Source organism: Prionailurus bengalensis, chromosome C1 (assembly GCF_016509475.1).
Source record: "Prionailurus bengalensis isolate Pbe53 chromosome C1, Fcat_Pben_1.1_paternal_pri, whole genome shotgun sequence".
Lineage (NCBI taxonomy): Eukaryota > Metazoa > Chordata > Mammalia > Carnivora > Felidae > Prionailurus > Prionailurus bengalensis.
The window spans coordinates 184,949,298-184,970,601 of record NC_057345.1 but is presented as its reverse complement, the minus strand read 5'-3'; the positions used below and the strand labels follow the sequence as shown (position 1 = coordinate 184,970,601).

Here is a 21,304-nt window from a genome sequence, read left to right as displayed (position 1 = left end):
ATGTGCATTCTTAAAAAAGGTCAAAGTCATAAATACAGAAAACAGATTGGTAGTTGCCAGAGGTAGGGTAGTGGGGGTGGAGGGCGTGAAACGGGTTAAGGTGGTCAACAGGTACAAACTTCCAGTTATAAAGTAAGTGAGTCCTAGTAATGTACTGTCCAGCATGGTGACTATAGTTAATAATCTGTATTATATATTTGAAACTTGCTAAGAGAGTACATCGTAAAAGTTCTCATCACAAGAAAAAAAAATTGTTAACTATGTGTGGTGATGGATGTTAGCTAAACTTATTGTGGTGATCATTTTACAATATACAAATATTAAATCATTGTGTTGTACATGTGAAACTAATATATCATATGTCAATTATATGTCAATAAAACAAAAACATACCAAATAATAATAATAATAATAAAGGAAGCTGTGGTTTAAATCTAATAAATATAAGAAGGCAGAAAATGTTACATATCTTCTAACTACTGACTTGCACCTCACCCATAAGAAACCTGGCAAGTGGCCACACCTAAGACAGAAGACAAGGAGGAAGCTCCTTGGGTTCTCAGCAGCCTTGCTTGAAAAAGCCTGCAGAAAAAAAACAAACAGCATTGCCCCTTAACCATACTATTACTCACAATAAATTGAGTAATAGCTGCCAATGTTATGGTTCACTTCTCTCCTTAATTTTAAGGATTTATTTAAAGACTGGTCATTATTTATTTAAAGTCCCCATCTTTACAAAGCATTATACTCTCTCTCCTTTTGTGGTGCCTTCCAAGGACCACAAACCAAACAGTTTGAAAGAGTTCTTGCTTTTAAGGAATTCACAGTCTAACACAGAAAACAGAAGAGAAAACCAGAGTCTGAGTCAGACATGACTTTTTTAATACTTTCAAGTTTTCATTCACATTTTGTATATATTCACAAACTTTCCCAAGATGAGCCTCATTCCAGGAGAAAAAAAAGGACTCTGAAGTAATTAGCAGAGGTCTTTTGTTCAATAAAAAGCAGATTTAGTTGAATTGTAAAGTGAAACCGGTTCAGCTAAATTCATGAGGAAGCTATTTCTAATACCTACCTTTACCAAATTTCAGGTATTCCTTGGGCTGAGTTAGTGCCAAGATGGGGTTATAAGGGACTTCTTCTAAAATTTAAATCAACTTGGGGTGCCTGGGTGGCTCAGTCAGTTAAGCGTCCAACTTTGGCTCAGGTCATGATCTCACAGTGCATGAGTTAGAGCCCAACATTGGGCTCTGTGCTGACAGCTCAGAGCTGGAGCCTACTTCAGATTCTGTGTCTCCCTCTCTCTCTGCTCCTCACCCTCCTTGTGCTCTGTCTCTCAAAAATGAATAAACATTAAAAACAAATTTAATAAAAATAAAAAATAAATCAAATTTAAATCAACTTGAAGCAAAAAAAAAGGAGCTCCATTATATACTTACTGTTCATTAAAATGAGATTTTAGACAAGACAATGATCAAAACTGAGCACACAGCAGTGTATCGAATGCAATAGGTACTTAGAAAATCATTTGCTGAACTAAATGGAGCTACACTAAACTCACATGTAGTTCATTCTTTTCCTCTAGAATTTGAGGAAGTTTTAGTCATTCACACAAACTTAATCCTCTGCTGCAAAAAGTCAGAAAAATATCTACAACTCCAAACACATGAGCAGAGACATTGAAGACCATCCCAACCCCAATTAGATTATACACAGTAGCTAGAAGAAAAGTTTTGCCCCTAAGTCAAAAATACCACTCTATTCAAAGACCTCCATGATCAAAATCTTTGGAATTATTTTTACTTATTGATTCCTTTATATCTCTGAAAAGTCCTAACAATTCCTACTTCGACACTAGTCTCAGATTTTCTTTTCCATTTCTAAATAATAATAACTAACAATTTACTGACTATCTACCATGTGCCAACTACTTTGCTAAGCAATTTATGAATTCTCTCACTTAATCCTCCCAAACACCCTATGAGGTAGGATCTGCTACAATGGTGAGCTGAGGGCTAAAGAAATTAGGTAACCTGCCTGACACCACATAGCTAAAAAAACACAGAATCAGGACTCCAATCCTGATTGTCTAATTCTAGGACAAAACCTTGAATGGCACTGTTACATTACCTCCTGAACCTAGCACCTAATTGTAGAAGCTTCCAGCCATTCACTTAATCCATAATTCATCTCCATTGTTTCACATGGCTATTAAGGAAATGTTTCTTAACTTTTTTTTTTACCAGTTACTTCTCCATTAAAAAAAAAAAAGTACAGGGGCGCCTGGGTGGCGCAGTCGGTTAAGCGTCCGACTTCAGCCAGGTCACGATCTCGCGGTCCGTGAGTTCGAGCCCCGCGTCAGGCTCTGGGCTGATGGCTCAGAGCCTGGAGCCTGTTTCCGATTCTGTGTCTCCCTCTCTCTCTGCCCCTCCCCCGTTCATGCTCTGTCTCTCTCTGTCCCAAAAATAATTAAAGTTGAAAAAAAAAAAATTAAAAAAAAAAAAAAAAGTACAAGGGCAATACATAGCATATTAAATTTAATGCAGCTGCCAACAAGCTTGTGTTCAGTCAACCCACCAGATCCTTTCAAAATCAGGAACATAGCCTCTAGAATACAAAGACAACTTGAGGGGTGCCTGGGTAGCTCAGTCAGTTGAGCATCCAGCTCTTGGTTTCGGCTCAGGTCATGGTCTCGCAATTTGTGAGTTTGAGTCCCACATCAGGCTCCACGCTGACCGAACACAGTCTGCTTGGAATTCTCTCTCTGTGTGTCTCTCTGCCCCTCCTTCACTCTCTCTTTCTCTCTCTCTCTCTTTCTTTCAAAATAAATAAATAAACTTTTTAAAATGTTGAAGGATTAAAAAAAATTAAAAACAAAAAACAAACAAAAACAAAGACAACTTGCTGACCTGCTATCACGGAAATATATGGTTTTTGTTTTTTTTCCTCAAAAGGAAAATTCCCCTCGTGGTTACATTCATAGAAATATAGCATCCAGAAAAAGGGACGTAGAAGTCTAATATAGTTAACCACAGTGAAACTAGCACAGCAACCAGTGTTGTGGTCTAAGAACAATGCTTTAAACAAAATACCTGTAAAAAAGAACATGCCACTTACTTGCTGGGTGAATCTGGGTGATTTAACCTTCCTGTGCCTCAATTTCCTCATCAATGAAATGGGATAGACAGCATAACTCTAGTGAGACTTATGTGAGTTAATACATGTAAAATGCTTGGAACAGTAAGACTGTAAGCACTCAATAAGTGTCAGGAATTATTATTATGGTGGGAGTGTGGGAGGAAACAGCCACCTAAGTCCTTTCAAATATGTCAAAAGTTGTCACATGAGTAATTAAACTTACTCTTTCTAGTTCCTGAGATAAACTGACTAAGAAATGCATCAGAGAAAAGATTTATCTGGGCTCAACATACGAATATTTTCAAACAACAAAAGCAGCCTGAAAATGCGATTGGCTCCCTTGAGGAGAGAGAGCTCCCTGCTGACTAGAGGCCAAGATCTATGCATGTACAGGGGCTCTAGCTCTAGTGTGATTAACTGTACATGATGACCTCCCAAGGCTCACTGAAGATACTCCATTAGATTCTTTCCCACAGTGTGTGGCAAACAGTAGTTTTTCAAGATATACTATATTGTTCTTGTTTGGCGTTTCTCTATGATTCACATATCATACGCATTTGCAAGTCAAGATAAAAAGTTGAGACTCTGTGAGACATAATTTTGAAGTTAGATATTTCATACAACTAATGAACACATAGCTCATGTGTTCTCATTAGTTGCCCTAACCAAATCAAACAATGTGAATCCAAAAACATATTAGAGTAATGTTGAACTCCCTTATATCCCAAATATATATATTTTTTTCTTTTTGGTTGCTGACTAATATTCCATTATATGTATAAAATTATATATTTTATATATAATTATATATAATTATATATATTATATACATTATATACATATACATATATACATATATTATATGTAATATTATATATTTTATATGTATATATTGTAATGTTTTATTTATATATTTTATATATAATGGAAAATTATATGTTATATATATATATATAATGGAATATTAGTCAGCAACCAAAAAGAATGAAATCTTGTCATTTGCAACAACATAGATGGAACTAGAGCATATTATGCTAAGTGAAAGAAGTCAGAGAAAGATAAATATCTTATGATTTCACTCATATGTGGAATTAAATAAACAAAACAGATGAACATAAGGGAAGGGAAGGAAAAATAAGATAAAAACAGTGAGAGAGGCAAACCATAAGAGATTCTTAAATACAGAGAACAAACTGAGGGTGGCTGGAGGGGAGGTGGGTGGGGGGATGGACTAAATGGGTGATGGGCATTAAGGAGGGCATTTCTGGGATAAGCACTAGGTGTTATATGTAAGTGATGAATCACTAAATTCTCTGAAACTCCTGAAACCATTACAACATTATATGTTAACTAACCGGTATTTAAATAATAGTAATAATAATAATAATGGATCAATGGGATATGAGTAGAAGTGATATGTGCAACTTACAGGTCACTTCCTTTAAACAAGCTCCTTGCCCTCCACTTGTGTTTTCCTCCTTCCTATAGACTAGAAGGAGGGTGTGGTGGTGGTGGGTCAGTCTAATCAAAGGTACAAGAAAACAAACATGCTAGGGGATGGCTCCAAAAGAAGACAAAAGAACCTGGATCTCTGAATTACTTTATGGAGCAGAGCCAGTTACCTAACCTGCCTACTGGTGGGATGTTCCTTATTAGAGAAAAAAAAAACTTCCACCTTCTTAAAGCCACTATATGTTTGCATCTCTTTGTTAGAGCGATTTAGCTTCCTAGCAATGAAAAAGTATTTATAAATATGGAAAGTAAACTCCCTAATTTCAAAGGCTCAGATTTTTGTGTACAAATATTCTCAGCAAAATTCTACCTTTAATAAAGCTTAGAGTGAAATTTTAAATTCTAGTATAGAACAAACCAAACATCTAAAGCAAGCAATACTTTCAAGGGCTGGGTACCACCACCAATGGTACAGTCTGAAAGCTGGAGACAGAATAGTTTAGGAAGGAAAAGACCCAAATGATAGAAGAAGAAAAACACTTGGAAAAAACTACAAAGACAATCCCTTGAGGGTCATAGCACCAAGATCCTTATAGGAATAAGACAAATAATCTATCTTAGTCATCTAGTTGATCTTTAAAATGTTCAAACCAGAGGCATCTGGGTGTCTCAGTCGGTTAAGCATCTGACTCTTGATCTAGACTCAGGTCATGATCTTGCGGTTCGTGGGCCCCAGCCCCTTGTCAGGCTCTGTGCTGACAGTGCAGAGCCTGCTTAAGATGCTCTCTCTCTTTCTCTCTCTGCCCTTCCCCTGTTCTCTCTCTCTCTCTCATTCTCTCTCTCTCTCTCTCAAAAATAAACATTAAAAAAAAGAAAGAGCAAATACTTTAAAATAAAATATTCAAATAATTTTCAACTGTAAAAACCGAAAATCAAAATCGAAACCATGAATAAGAGTTCAGAAAGATTTAAGGCATAATCAGATAAACACAAAGTTAAGCTTTTATGTCCATAAGAAACCTCAGAGCAAAGTTTTGTACTTTGTAACAAAAAACAAATTTTTAAAAGATAGTAAGGTATTAGTCATAGTTGTTAAAGGATCTAAGTCACATTTTGGTTTCCTCCAGACTTTTCTTGAAGGAGTTTAGAACAACAAAAATATCCTGTGCAGTGTTTTCATTTTACATAAATAAATATTTAATATCCACATCCAGAAATTTTTAAAATTATAATGCAGCTTTTTTTTATCTTGTTTAATGCCACTAAACCCACTACATAAAGATTTTATGTCCTCAGTTGATCCCAAAGTCACTGAAGAGTACTGTCTTTCTCTTCTGGCTTTTAACAGGCTTTATACAATAGAAAGCATGAAACCAGACAGCAATTGGTTCTCTATGGTGTTAGTTTGCATGGAAATTACACTTTAATATATGCAGCACTCAGGAGACTATGGACTTTATTCTTATTTTCACACCTTACATTGCCACACGGCTGGACTTACACTGACAATACATACACAGTAAGAAATGACCCAAGGCCCAGGTCAGTATGTATTTTGTATACATGTTACAAACAGTGTCTACAATATGATTCTTCTAGTGAATCTTATTCACTAAAGTTGAAAAAGGTAAAATAAATAGTTGATTTTACAAACTAGCCACCAGGACTCAACAAAACACCTCTTTAGGAAAAAATTAAAACAAAGTCTCATTCTCTAACAAAACTACCCACATCTTCACCACAGAAGATCTTCCTCTGTCTACAACATCATCTCTTTTGTCCCAATTATGATTTGATAAATTTTATACTTTTAACAATGAGGGTAGAGGTGGGTAGCTGCCCAAATATAGAGATAAGTGGAATCTATTTTCCTAGGGAGTCTCAGGTATATTCTACTCAGAATCAAATCAAACACACAAGAATGTTGTGACAACCTAAAAATCATCCTTCAATTGTTGTGAAGGATATATTAAGAATAAATCCAGAAACCTGAATCCTCTTCTTTTTAAATCTTGTAAGATCATAGGAAGCAGTTCTCCACCAATTTGCTTTATAATTTGAGGAAGTCTGTAACCTAAGTCTCAAAGAGGTAAATAACCAAATCTGCAAAGAGGTAAATTCAACTATTATGAAGTAAACTCTAAGGATTCTTTCAGTTCAATTTGTGATGAAAACTCTATTTTAAATTAAGCATAAAAAAGTAGACCATGTAAAACTGCAGATGCACTTAGAAAGGAAACATTCTTAAAATCCATAAATTAAGTGTTTTTCTTTAAAACCCAACGAACTATGCATATTTATTAACAAATTATCTTTTTGTTTAAAGAATCTAATAAAATTAATCTGGAGTTGGATAAAATCATCACTATAGTCATTACCTTGTTCTGAAACTAGGATGGGATAGAATCTTCACTCCCAAATATGTTTATGTCCTATTCCCCAGAACCTGTGAATATATTCCAGGTGAATATATATCCATGGCAATGGGGAATTAAGCCTACACATGGAATTAAGGTTGCTCATCAACCAACGTCAAAATAGGAAGATTATCCTGGATTGTCTGGGTTAGCCTAATGTAATACCAAGGATCCTCTAATGTAAAGGAGGAGACATGAGAGTTAGAAGGGGACAAGGTAGAAAATCAAAGACTCCACGGGCCACCGTTGGTTTTGAAAATGGAAGGATCTATGATCCAAAAATTAAAAAAAACAGGGCAGATTCTAGATGCTAAAGGGAGCAAGAAAACAGATTTTTCCTCAGAACTTCCAAAAAGGAACACAGCCCTGATAATACCTTGATTTTAGCCAAGGGAGGCAAATTTCAGACTTCAGACCTCTAGAACCATAAGATAATAAATCTGAGTTGCTTGAAGCCACTAAGCTTGTGGTAATTTGTTTCAGCACCAATATACTTAGGGCTTCTAAAATGTAGGTTTTAAAGAGTAAGAAACCCAAACCCCCAATCTAGGAGGTGTGCCAAAACAATCACCTTTGATCTATTGCTGTTTCTTAGATCCCTCTGACTCCAACTTAAGTGAAAGAATGTGTGTGCACCTAGCTCAATAAATGGTAGTTGCTTTTATTGCAGAACGATGTGAGGTTGAACTACCTTTAACTTTGTTTTCTGCCTGGCCCCATTCCAATCAGATCAGTATGTTCTTATATCACTGGCTTTGGGAATTTGGAGTATTGGAGTTGCAGATTTGGAGGATAAAAGAAAATAGGGAAGAAAAATTCTCCCCTCCCTCCACTTTAATAGCTGTGAGACCTAAAACAAGTTTCCACACCTCTCAGAGCCTCAACTTCCTCATCTCTAAGGTTGAAATGATAATGAGAGCTTGCCAGGCTATCATAAGAATTAAAGAGGGGCGCCTGGGTGGCTCAGTCGGTTAAGCCTCTGACTTCGGCTCAGGTCATGATCTCACAGTTCATGAGTTCAAGCCCTGCATCGGGCTCTGTGCTGACAGCTCAGAGCCTGGAGCCTGCTTCACATTCTGTGTCTCCCTCTCTCTCTGCCCCTTCCCTGCTCATGCTCTGTCTCTCTCTGTCTCAAAAATAAATGAACATTAAAAAAAAACACATAGGATTTTGACTATATTAGTACCTGTAATTGTTCTACACAACGAAATCTTGAAAAATCCCCCATTCTCTATCCATGGTATCACAAACAGTTCTCTATAATGGTGCCCTGGATAAATGGAAGAGATGGTGGACAGCCATACTTAGTAAATGAAAGGGCAAAGTTAGAGAATGATCTCTAAGCTCGCCAATCCTATAATAATGTAATTGACAATTAAACAGTGTCAAATTGTTAGAATATGAACATGTGAGTTTCATTTTCCCCTCAACTGCTTCCTCCCAACTATACCATCTTGGATCCCCCTTTGTCCCTAGGTACTCTGGTTATTACTAATAGCTCACTCAGATTCCATAATGTTTCAATCTCTCCCAATTATTAGAAGGGTTCTTTCAAGTTCTTAAAAACTCAGTCCTGTTCATTTTACAACTTCAACCTCACGTTCAATTCAAAATCCTCTTCTCTGCCTCATTGCCCACATGGTAAGCTAGAATGGTGGCTATAGTGGTTGGAGCCGGGTGGGGGGTGGGTCTACTCTACCCACTTCTCCCTTTCTCTTCCTCTTGACACTTCCCTACTAGAGCTTGGCTGGAGGAAGGATAGGAGAGGCCAAGGTCTCCTCATAGATAGTCCCAGAGGGATGTTGCAGGCCCTACTGGCTTGGCTTTCTCTGCTCCTCAGGTTAACACTAAACTGACCCTTGGCTCTCTCTGTGGGGAGGCATACAAATGCAGACTCTCTGGAGTTGCTGCTTCTCCACAGTCTCCTTTCCCCCATATTCATCATCAGAGGTCTGACTTGGACACTGACCTCTACCTCTCACCTCACCCAATCCCTGCCCCAGCATTTTGTTAGTCCCTCTACCCCAGATGGCTTCTTTGGGTAGGGCACCAGCAAGAGGCCTGGCCATTTTCCATCGTGTCCCCTTTCTCCACACCTGGGACAGCATTAGGGGATCTGATGGTATAACTCAGTACCTTCCAGAGGGGAGATGAGTATCAGTCCCAACCTATAGGGAGACTTGGTAGAGAGGGAGACTGTTAGATGCCACCACCATTACACATTCTCTTGAGTCCTTTCTTTCTCAGCCTCAGAAAAAGGTCATGAGTTCTTCTTCCCAACAATGAGGAAAGTGGAAGGAACAGGCTTTCCAGGAACCATAACATCCCTCCAAGGCTACCTCCTCCCTCTCAGGCCTCTTCTTATTTAGCCTGGGGAAGAGGGGTGAGCAAGGGTAGTAGTGAAAAACACACTATAAGACCAAGCCTGGTGCCTGAACACAGCAGTTCACGGTCTCCTGAAGCTAGACCTTTGTTGGAATTTTATTTTAAGCTGCGATGGTTAATTCCAGTGCTCCCAGCTGTTTCCATCTTGTTACACTAATTTCTATATTAACTTGTTTGTCAGAACCATTTCTCTGTAGGTGAAACTGTCATGCTGAGGATGCAACAATGAAGAATTTTCTTGGACTTTCCTGGGGCTAGGGCTAGAAAAGTAGACAAAACTCATCTTTAATGCCAAACGTTCTGCCCAACAAACCAGACCAATCCTCCCTAGATCCTTCTCAGGAATCTCTCAGCTTAAAGGGCTTTGTGCCCAGAAATTACTGGTAGGTGTTTAAGGTGTGAGGTGTTAGTTAAAAGCTCTCCAGAAAAAATTTAAAAGCCTTCAAAATCAAAAAAAAAATCTGAATTTCCAAATATACAAGTTCTGGCAGAATGCTCCAGGTAAAAAGACACTTGCCAAGCTATTTACCCTGTCCATTTATAAATATGGTCCCATCTGACTCCATTCCCCTCTAACACACCTTGATCCTTCTCTTTCTCTTCTCTCTCAAACCCCAGAAATCTCAATGTCTGGTCAAACTTAACTGCTAACACTTCTGAGTATGACTTCTCACAGTCCATGCGGCTACTTCTGTGACAAACATGTCTTTGTATAAAGACCATCACTCCTGATGTCTAGAACACAGACAGCTATAGGATCAAAAGGTCACCTGCTACTGAGGCTTCTGACTTCCAGTGTGTCTAGCACAAGTGTGTGTGCACATATACACACAATGTACACACCGCTGCATTTATCACAAAACTAGCTTGATCCCACACTATCTGAACATGAGGAAGTATTAGGAAAAATAATTATTTTAAGTTTCAGATGTTTGGGGAAAGCTTTCTTTTTTCCTTCAAACAAAAAAAAATCCACTTTAAGAGAATGGGACGAAACAGCTCATAGTGCAAATGCTGCAACAGGAAAAGAGAGTGAAAGAGGAAGAAAAAGCCAAGGTCCAATGTCTTTTCAATGATTTAACATAACGGCAGATAGATAATAAAAACTAACATATGAGTGTTTCAACAAAAGAGCTGACTGTGCCTTTAATACCTAGCCAGTCTCCAAATGATGAGGACAAACCTCTGCGTATCATCTGGCCACCATACTATATCTCTGAACAGTGGAATAGACTCATTACCTTTAACACAATAAAGCAGCCATAAGCACAGTAATTTCTTGAAATAATTATGTATTTGAATTTCCCACATGTTAACTCCAGAATTTCTATCCCCCCTCAAAAAAAAAAAATGAAATGACTAGACAGACTTTAAGTTTAATGAAATTCCACAAATATTTGCCAGGTCCCTCCTATGGGTGAGGGACTACCCATATGTAGTCAAATGTACCTCAAATGTACCTCAAATGTAATTGGAAGGAAATCTCAATCATACAACATCATAGCCACTACCACTTAACAAAATTTCAACTTTCTTGGGTTAGAAAGTCAAATACTCCTTATTGATTTATTGATGCTGGAAGACAAACTATCAAACTATAAAATAAATCATATCAAGTTGCAAGTGATTAAGTAACAGTCCATCCTTAGTCTGTATAATTTATACCAAAGTTGGATCATAAACTCTTGTCTCACAGTAAAATATGCTAATTCTGTTCAAAGAGTAAAAATATGCTAATAGGAGCCCACTCCTCTAAAGGTAAAGTGGAATGCAATACTAACGTGAAGTTATAGGTATTTTACATAAAAAGTTATGAAACTTCAAAAATGTATTTTTGAAAATGTATTCAATCTTTAACAACTTCCCAAAGTTGTTTTCAGAATCACTTTTTATAGATTTATCAGCTAAACTAGTTTCTAAGGTAAGCATAAAATGTCTGCCATTTCATCCAGTGGCTAAGGTTTAAATCAATATGATTTAAGAGGATGTATAACATAAAGATTAAAGCAACCTGTAGAGCTAGACTATTTGAGTCCATTTCCTGGCTCTGCCATTTACTAGCTATGTGACCTTGGGCAAGTCACTTACCTCTCCATCTATAAAAATGGAAATAATAATAATAAATACTTACTTAATGGTTATTGTAAGGGTTGACTGAATTAACACACATGAAGTGCTTGGAACAATGCTGGACTATAATACAGTATATAAGCTTTTGTTATTATTGTAAAGAAAATGTCTCAATAGGAAAATCTCTTCAAGATGTCACATCTATTCAAGATGTTTTATCTATTACATTAAATGTAAAAACAAACCTATTTAATTACTAATAACATTTCTAAATGTATAATATTTAATTATAGCATAGACTCAATCATTCCAAAATATTTCAAAATAGTTCATCAAATGCTGAAGATGTCTTTGTATCTTATATGTCAGCCTCTAGGGGGAGCACAAACTCTGTCCCTTACCCCCCCCCCCCCACCACCACCCCTGCCTCTGCCCCAACCCCTACCTCCTCCTCCAAAAATTAGTCGCAATAATTAAGAAACTGCAAGTCCAAGGACAATAACGAGCTATGTTTTATGGAAGTGAAATTTTTCAAAGGAGAAAAAAATCAGCGTGCACATAGCATGGTGTCCTGTCTCTCTCTGTCCTGAACCCAACAAGTGTTGACTTGAAGAAGAACAGAACACTGCCATTTGCACTTGCTCTTCCAACACAGGTGCCTTTTTCCAAGCCAGACCCTAACCCATCCTGGGTCAGGGAAGCCTTAGGACATTCTGCTTCTGCTGCCACCTTACTCTTTGGCCCTGGGAGTTGTGCTCCTGAGCCTCCCATTCTCATCATTGGCTGTCAGATCTAGGATGGGGGGTGTGGGCTTTGAGCACACAGGCTATTTGGCCTGCTTTGGTCTGAAATCACTTGTGTCTTAGGGAAAAGCCCTTACAACATGATCAGTTCCAACCTTCTAGATTTCTGCTTTGAAATCTTAGTCCTAGCTAATAGTAGTGTTTCTTTTGCCTCTTTTTGCCTTCCTTGTGCATTTGTCTCCCGCAATACTTCAGAAGGTATTCTGAATACAACCTCATGATCATTTCTAACCTTCACATTGTACCACACAATAATACAAGTTCGCCAATTTGTACATACTTCCTGTGCTTAGTCTAGTACAGACTTAGCATCTTTTAAAAGGCTCTTGAAAGAATTGAAAGGTCAGCATGAAACAATTAGCAAAGCAGAAATTATCTTTCAAAGGTGTTTTAATCTTTTGAATACAACATTGTATTGTTAAGGAAAAGCACAATATCCTTGCCTATAATCACTACACACTTTCATACACTTATAGAAATTAAGACATCTTTGGAAACTAAGCACACTTTCTAAAATAGTTTAGTTTTCATGTTGTTTTGTTTCATTTTGGATGGATTGTTCTACTTTCAAATTTAACCTGCCTTTCTTCTTCCTACAGTGTTAATGATAATAGAAGTAATGATTCCTTTCTGCGCACCATGTTCAAACCCACTTTTCTCAAAATAATGCTAGTATTAGTGAGGTGAGTTAAAATGGTATGATTGAAAATGAACTAGATTATATCTCTCTTAAACACATCCATATAAGATGCTACAAACAAAAGGACAAATCCAATTTAATTTTAAATCCAAGGAACTACTCCAGTATTTTCACATACTATGATTTTATTGCCATCAAGTGTTAGCTCAAATGCATAGTACATTGGTGACAACTTAAAACAAAAAACTGTTGTTATCGAAGTTGACCGTTTGGTGCTAATTTTTATTATCACCTTTAGCATACTCAATAATCACAATAAATTTTGTCTATGTACCCTTTTATAGGAACCGGGATACAGAGATAAATAAAATTCAATGAAACTACAAATAAATCCTCTTGACATTATTAAAACACTTATCAAAATATAAGATTTCATAGAACTGACAAGTTTTACTATAATAAGATTTACTAATTTATTACCTTAGATTTAGATAGAAAGTTCAATCAAATTTTTCTTTCTTCCCATCTAATAACCAATGGTTCATTTACTGGTGCTAAGATGGGAGACAAAAAATTGCTCCTCCCTCGTACTGTTGTTAAGTCATTTTAAGTTTGACAATTGTTTTATTCTTTTTTAATGTTTATTTATTTCATTTTGAGAGAAAGAGAGGGGAGGGGAAGAGAGAGAGGGAGACAGATAATCCCAAGCAGGCCCCCCATGCTGTCAGCGCAGAGCCTGACATGGGGCTTGAACTCACCAACCGGTGAGATCATAACCCAAGCCAAAATCAAAAGTCCACCGCTCAACTGACTAAGTCACCCAGGAGCCCCAGTTGGGCAGCTGTTTTAAATGTACAATCTTATACGTCTCAGGTTGGACATCGCTCCTGAAAATGGGATTCTATTTCATTATTATTCAAGCTGAACAAAAGTGATGGAGGAGCAGGACAGCCTGACCAGTTGCTCTGGCATTATCTAGAAGCAATAATGGATCTTTGTTCAATCGCACTGAAGGTAAAGCTGGCTGTCTCCTAATGTCTCTTCAAGGCACCCTGCTGTGCCTCAGGTGTTATTTGGCAATATATGTTCAACTGACATTTTACAGTACAAAATTTAATTATTTGTTTTCTCTACTATAAAAAGGAAAAGGCTGAGAAAAAAACTATTTAGTCTAAATTGCAATGTATATTTAACCTCTCAATGACTACATAGTTAACTTATACTTTTTGAACCTTAAAATATTTTCCAAGAAGGAAAACAAATAGTGTGAATTCACACAGCAATAGCAAACACTAATTCATAGGCACTTCTAAAACCTTTCCTCAAAATAGGACAAAGCTCTTTATCCAAATTCTATTCCTAATATTCTTAAGAGGCATTATAAGCAATCACATCAGAAAGGGACCACAGTGACAGGCAACCACTTCTAAGGTGAAATTTGTCCATGTTTCTATGGCAATTTCAGAGGAAGTAAACACTGTGACTGAAGTTGCTGGGATAATAAACCAGATCAACCTAAGAGGTTCAACACTATTAATATAGCTGAATCATACCTTAGGAGGGGCACCTCCGACTAAAGCCACCAGGGCATGCGCACAGCACCCCTTATAGTAAAGGCTGACCAGCTCCACTCTACAATCAGGTTGTTTTCCCAAAATGTACTCATAAGTTAGTTATTTGGAACTTTTAACACATACTTCTATGGGCAAAGAAAGAAATAAGTCTACAAATGCTGATTCATTCCCAAGCTCATCTACAGAAGCCTGTTTAGCTTATAGTGTGCCTAAAATTGTTATTTTTCAATCATATTTAGTTACCCTTCATAACTGTAATACAAAATGCTTTCAGAGCTCTAGCTTCAGAGCCCCTACTTCATCACTCTCCTAAAATAATGCATCTTCCTATGCCCAAGGTACTTGTTTCCTTTCTGTATCAGTCTAAAAGAGAATACAAGCCCTCACAACCTCACCTACATGTAGGGCATGGGAGAAGCAGCCTGGTGTAAAACAACAGATGTGTACTGGCAACATGGAGGACATCTGCCAAATTTCTATGCCTTTTAGAATACGGTCTGCAATCCCTTTCTAGAGCCATCCATCTCTAGGTGTTCTGGGTTGGGAAGTGGGGGGAGCAGAGAAAGGGAATTTTCCCCCGCAAGCCATAGGGCCCAAGATTCAGACTCTTCTGCCACTCTCTTAATAGGTTCATGTCGTTTTGAACCTAGAAAGTATTCAGACTGTGGCCTTCCTGCCTCTGAGAGTCAGCATAAGAGCACAAGCCCTGGAGTTAACCAGACATGGGTATGAATCCTAACTCCACATCGTGAATCAGTAGTTTTCTGTGCCTCTGTTCTCTACTTTCATTTATTATTTCTGAGAAAGACATAGAGACTGTGCACAAGTGGTGGAGGGCAGAGAGAGAGGGAGACCAGACCCTAAAGTCTCAACGTGGGGCTCGAACTCATGAACCACGAGATTATGACCTGAGCCAAAGTCAGATGCTTAACCTACTGAGCCACCCAGGCACCCTTTTTCTCTACTTTAGAGGGTTTGCTGTGAGGATCAAGTGACATAATGTATGAAAGCTCCTAGTTTATAGTACCTGACTCACAGTAGGCAATACTTCATAATAAAATAAAACTCCTTTTGCCCCACGGAAGAGAGCCATAATTTTGATATGTGTCAACAGGTACCCAAGGCACATCTTTGAGGCTACAGCTCAGAAACCCACCACACTAGCCCCAAAATGAACATGACAGAATAAGACTGGCCATGACATAAAATAATGAGACACAAAAAATACCAAAGCAATTACTTTCACGATTTCAGTTCAGGTATCAGCACGTCATTCCCATCTCCTATCTTCATCCAACACACCTACGTCCATGACATCCAAATGATGATTTCTTCTAAAGAATTTATATTTTAGTAGAATTGAAAACATAGAACCCTTCAATATGTTACATACAATGGAAGAAAAAACAGCTATTTAGAAAACATGTATGTATTTCAGTTCCCATCATTACTATAAGGAATGAGATATGCTGCTTTTTATTTCCAAATCGTTACAGAGTTAAAGAGCTATAAACTATAATCAATAGTATTAAATATTTTAAACTTGTAAGTTTGATATCAAAAATTAGATAGAAAAATGGTCTAATATCTTAAGTAGAAATATATTCATATGCAGAATAGTACATAATTGTTTTATATAATCAAACTTGCATGTAAATAACTTGGCGTTTTAAACCCCAAGTCATCAAGAAGCAGTTAAGATGGAGTCTATTGGGATACTGGTATTCAACAATGCACTTACCAAAAACGTGAAGCATTTATCAATGTCAATGCTGTCGAAAATAATAATACAGAAAAACACGGGCAAAAAATGGATGGATTAAAGAAAACCAAGTTTAAGCCCCCCATTAAATTTTTTAAAACTTAGGACTTGGCATATAAGGGGGAAAACACAACTATAGTAGAAAAACAGCTATAATAGACGCTACAAAGATGTGTAAAGATAATTGTTGTTATTGTTTTCGTCTGCTCAGAAGGAAACTGTTTTCTCAACTAAAATCATGTTTTCACAAATTAGAGAGGGCAAATTTACTGAAAACATTTCTTTTATTAATATACAAGACATTTATTAATATACAAGACAGTCTGTTTCCTGGTATGATAGAGGAATGCACTATTCTGATTTGTCTAATATCCAAGTTAATAGAGAAAGTCTAAGTTGAGCTGAAAATAATTTAATATTTGATGATTTACAACCTTTCAGTGGCTCAGAGTTATGGTCATGAATATCAATTATCACAATACTAAGGCTATTTGGAACCGCATTTAATAGTTTGATTAACATAAAATGTACTACAGCCTTTATTTTTTATGTATGTTTTAATGCTAAATAAAAAGAACGCTTGGCCAAACTCTGAAGAATGCGTTTTTCTCTCAATATAGGATATGTGCTACATATTTATTATATGATCTAGACCGTTTTTAGAGACTCTCCTTTTTACTTTGCTAAAGTGAACAAACCATGGGGCAGCAGATTCAAGATGCCAACAGAAAGGTCCTTCCTTGATCTCAGAGATGGTGTGGAACAAACCCCACCACCTGCTTCTTTCCCTGTTGGAAGAGAATGAAGGCCTCTGGGAACAGACCCTAAGGACCCATGCTCACCAATGATCCACCAGGTTATTCTTGAAAATTAACTGACACATCAGAATGATTTTGGACAACCCACTAGGAATCGAAAGCACTTGAAGCAAATTTGAAAATATGAGGCCTATAAACTTCAGTTAAATTTTATTATATAAATCAAGAACGTCAATAGTTCACCACAGATATATACAGATACATATGCTTACATATGCATGGAATATTTCTGGAAGGATACTTAAGAAAGTGTTAACAGCTATGGGGGCGGACTATGTAAGTGGGAGTGTGGAGTGGCTGGGAGTCTTCCCTTCATACTCCTTTGCAACATTTGATTTTCTTTCTCATCTGCTTATATTTTCAATAAAACCTACTTTAAAATAATACCAATTTACTTCATTTTCTAGTACCTTTAATTATAAAAAACCATTTATTAAATGCTTATTTTACTATTAAATAGGGGAAAGACCAAGTTGATATTCTGTTGCCTTCCCTCTTTTGCCACAAAAATAAACCTCAAAACCAAAAAGGCACAATTACTCAGCAAGGGTCCTTCTGAGAATATAAACCAGAACATAATACAATTTAGAAACTGCAAATTAGTTGCAAGCATTTATATATTCCTTACACTCTGTTACTTTTATTTTTTACAACACTATAGAGCCCACTTTTTGTGATGGTGTATTTTAAACTATCTTGTGGTGTTTGTTTTCACACACAGGGAACACATGTAGTATCAATATCTCAGAATCCAAAATGTAATTGTTTCCTAATTGTGCTGTTTTTTAAGTTTCAGAATAATATGTTTTCTGACCTGTGGGTTAAAAGAAAAAAAAAGTGATCACTTCCTTTTTATCCAAATTCACACCCGGAATGGAACACTCCCTTTCAAATCATCTAAAAGGCACAGAATAACAGAAACTACTACAAGTCATTTGCAACTACCACCCACTCTTCTTTTTATATAGAAATCTTCCTGTTGGTTTTAAACTTCCATGTGTCAGTGTTGGGGAACAGCCCAGACAATACTAGGAGCTAGGTGGATGTACTGTGGGCACAGTCTCCCCACACTGGCAAGGGGAGCTGGGGCTTGGGTATTAGGAGCTGGTTACACAGCTCAACCCTGAACAATGGTCTTGAATGTATTAGCACACCGAGTAAATTGAATAGTAAGTAGTTTCAAGTCCATCTTTCAGTCTCATCTTTGGCAATACACACACACACAGTTTCATACTGACTACTCTACCAAAATCAATTTTGATCTCACATGCACATGATTACTCACGTTCATTTATGCTGAGGCCCTTTTCCAAAGCCTAAGGGAGAGTTCTGACTTCCAGGATACGTAACCACATGTCATGCACCCAAAAGCTGAAATCTCTAACAGGAGGCAAGCCCCAAGCGGAAGGAAGACAGAAAGAGATAAAGCAGGGAAAAGGCTTACAAATTTCTTGCCAAATAGATGAAGGAGAAATATTGTCTGGTGGTCGAGCGGTCAGGAAGCGTTTTCCCTTCCTGAGGTGGTAACCACAAAGACCTGGGATGATGCTCGGGGTATTTATTGACTGCTTTCTGCTCGCGCTTTCTGCAGTGCAGAAACTCTGGGCTCCACCATCGCTCGCCACTTGGTCACAGGGTCCACTGAAAACTCTGCCTGTCTACCGGGAAAGTTCACGCTTCTTGGGATTTCAGGATCATTGGAATCTGGAGGGTTGTTCTTGGGGTGGGGAGGAAGCTGTTTGTTTTTTGTTTTTGTTTTTTCTTTCACTTGAGGGTTAACTGTGCATTTCCTTTACTGGGGGGGGGGGGTGGAGAGGGGATTAAGCTAACCTTTCTCTGGAGAGCAGTGCACAACCATCCTGTGGTTTGCATTTATATTGAATCCTCCCTTCCTCCTTCCATCAACGGTTTAGTGAAGCTTTCAGAGAAAATGAGGGAAAGCATCCATCAAAACGCAAAGACGCAGAGTGGAACTTTTCCTCTGCTGTCAGGGGGGAAAAAAAAAGTCACTTCTGCTTCTCACGGCCAAGAGCTGAGTCTGGGAACCTCCGGACGAGGAAGGAAGGTTTGGTAATGAGGGAGGTGGGAGAAAACAATGCCGAGCCTGCGATGCCTCCGGACACACCGTACGTACATCCTGCCTGGATCCCCGACCCACACGCCACCCACACCCACGCTCCCCGGGCGGCGCGGCCTCGCTCACCTTGATGATGCTGCTGCGCCGGGGGGTCGCCCGCGCCGCCTCCAGGAGGCCAGCCTCGCTGTCAGCCGGGGCCCCTGCAGAGCCCGTCAGCGCGACCCCGCTGCGACGATCCCTCCACCGGCCCCCAGGGGCCACAGCCGCTCCGTCCCCGGAGGGGGCGTCCGGGCCCACTCGGGGGTCGTCTTCGCACCCGGCCGCGTCCGGCTGCGCGGGACCCTCCCTGCCCGCCGCGCCCTCGGCCATGGCCGGCGAATCGGGCTCTCGGGGGCAGACGGCACGCCCGGCAGCGGAGTCCAGCCTCTGGGCACGAGTGCGCTCCTGCACCCGGAGGCGGCCCCGCCACACTTTGTTTCACCGCCCGGGGGCGGCGGCGGCGGCGGCGGCAACTTTCTGGAGAGGAGACATCGCTTGGGTAGAGACGTCCGCGGGCTTTGGTCCAGGAGGCCGGCAGTCCGCTGGGGTAGGGCGGCGGGAATGGGGAAGGAGATGCGAGCGGGAGGGAGAAGGAGAGGCGAAAAGGAGAGGGAGGTGTCCGAAATGTGATGCGAACGCCTGCTCTGCGCCAGACAAAAGGCCCCCCGGCGGCTGGCCGGGCGGCCTCCAAGGCTGGGACGCGCGCGGCCTGAGGGGGCCGGAGCCAGACGACCGCGGCCCGGCGCACCCGCCACCTGCCCGCGGACCGCGGCGCAGCGGCCCCAGGAAGTGCGGCGGCGGCGGCGGCGGCGGCGGCCTCCACTCCGCTCTGTTGTGACAGGGAGGGAAGACTTGTTTTGACAGCCCGTGGGGATTGGCAGGCGCCTGGGCCTCTGAGGAGCCTAGCGTCGCCGAGGAGGGGTCGGCCCGACCAATCCCCACTGCGAAGGGGTGTGCCCGAGCGCGAAGAATGGAAGAATGTGTTCTATAACTGGGAGCCGGCCCAGCCGAGCTCGTGTACTCGAGCGAAGGTGTGAGCGGGCGCGCGTGTGCGCACCCTCAGGCGCTCCGTGTACATTTTAGGAAGTTTAGATGTTCGAAATGAGCCTGCAGATGCAACAAAATCCGGGGCTGGGGGAGGGGGCGGGGGAAGGAAACCTTTGGCAAAACAAAGCAATTCGGAGAAAAGGAGGTGTTAAGCCCTAATGTCAAAGTGTTTGAGGTGACAGAGCGCAGCTTCGCACCATCAGGGGTTTACACCAACCCTTTGAAGTCAAATCCATGCAGACATAAACTAGGGTTTACTGAGACTTTGGAGTTGGATAATTTGCTTCAGGTTCCATAAAATGATCTTCAGTTCACTCTCCAATGTGAAAAAACACAACAAGGAAAGGGAATCAGATAAAAAGAGGTGAGGGTAATGGGAATAGAAGAGGTGAGGGTAATAGGAAACTGAACCAACTAAATCCCTTTGGAGAGCGACCCCTAGCAAAGCCACAGTTATGATATGATGGAAGTTGGCCAAGTACAAGATGAGATGGGGGATTTCGTCTCTGTCCTGAAACATCCCTATTTGATTATGGTTCAACCTTCTCTCTCTAGATAATCCTATATAAACATATTTTGCTCCTTTCCAGCAAGTTAGCAACCAAGAAGAGAGACACCTATGGATGATGCATTGTCACTGAAATTTACCACAGAATGCTCAGGTAGATGTAAAAGATGGCTCTGAGCTTCCCGAAAGGACGAAGATGACAAGTTGATTTAAAGGCTTTTCCGTGTTAAACCTCATGTATAAAATTAAATTATATTTTAATTATTAATAATTTGATAATTTGAGATACTTGTTCCTTTGTCTGGCCAAGGACATGAGAAATTCTTCAGGCTTTTAGACCCAGAATTTATTAGAATTTCAGAATTTTAGAGATGCAAGGAGATTAAGGGATCATCTAGGGCAGACTTTTCATTTTACAGATGAGACGAAGGCCCAGGAAGCTTTAGTTTCTTGTCTACTACTTAGTGCAGGAGCTGAAATTAGAATCTGCCACTTAACTCCTCCTGTAATCTCAGCTACTTTATCTGGCTCCTCTGGGGCTGCAAGCAGCCAGAACTGGATAAGGCCCCTGGGA

At 39.6% G+C, this 21,304-nt stretch overlaps 1 protein-coding gene across 1 annotated transcript in view; it reads right to left on the bottom strand.

Moving 5' to 3' along the window:
- PLCL1 (phospholipase C like 1 (inactive)) overlaps positions 1–19,628 on the bottom strand; it is a 342,078-nt gene extending 322,450 nt beyond the window's left edge. Inside the window, exon 1 of the mRNA XM_043577410.1 lies at positions 19,263–19,628. Within this exon, the coding sequence (XP_043433345.1) occupies positions 19,263–19,505 (243 nt within the window). The 5' untranslated portion in view covers positions 19,506–19,628. The remainder of the gene's footprint in view (positions 1–19,262) is intronic.
- Between the last annotated feature and the right edge of the window lie 1,676 nt (positions 19,629–21,304).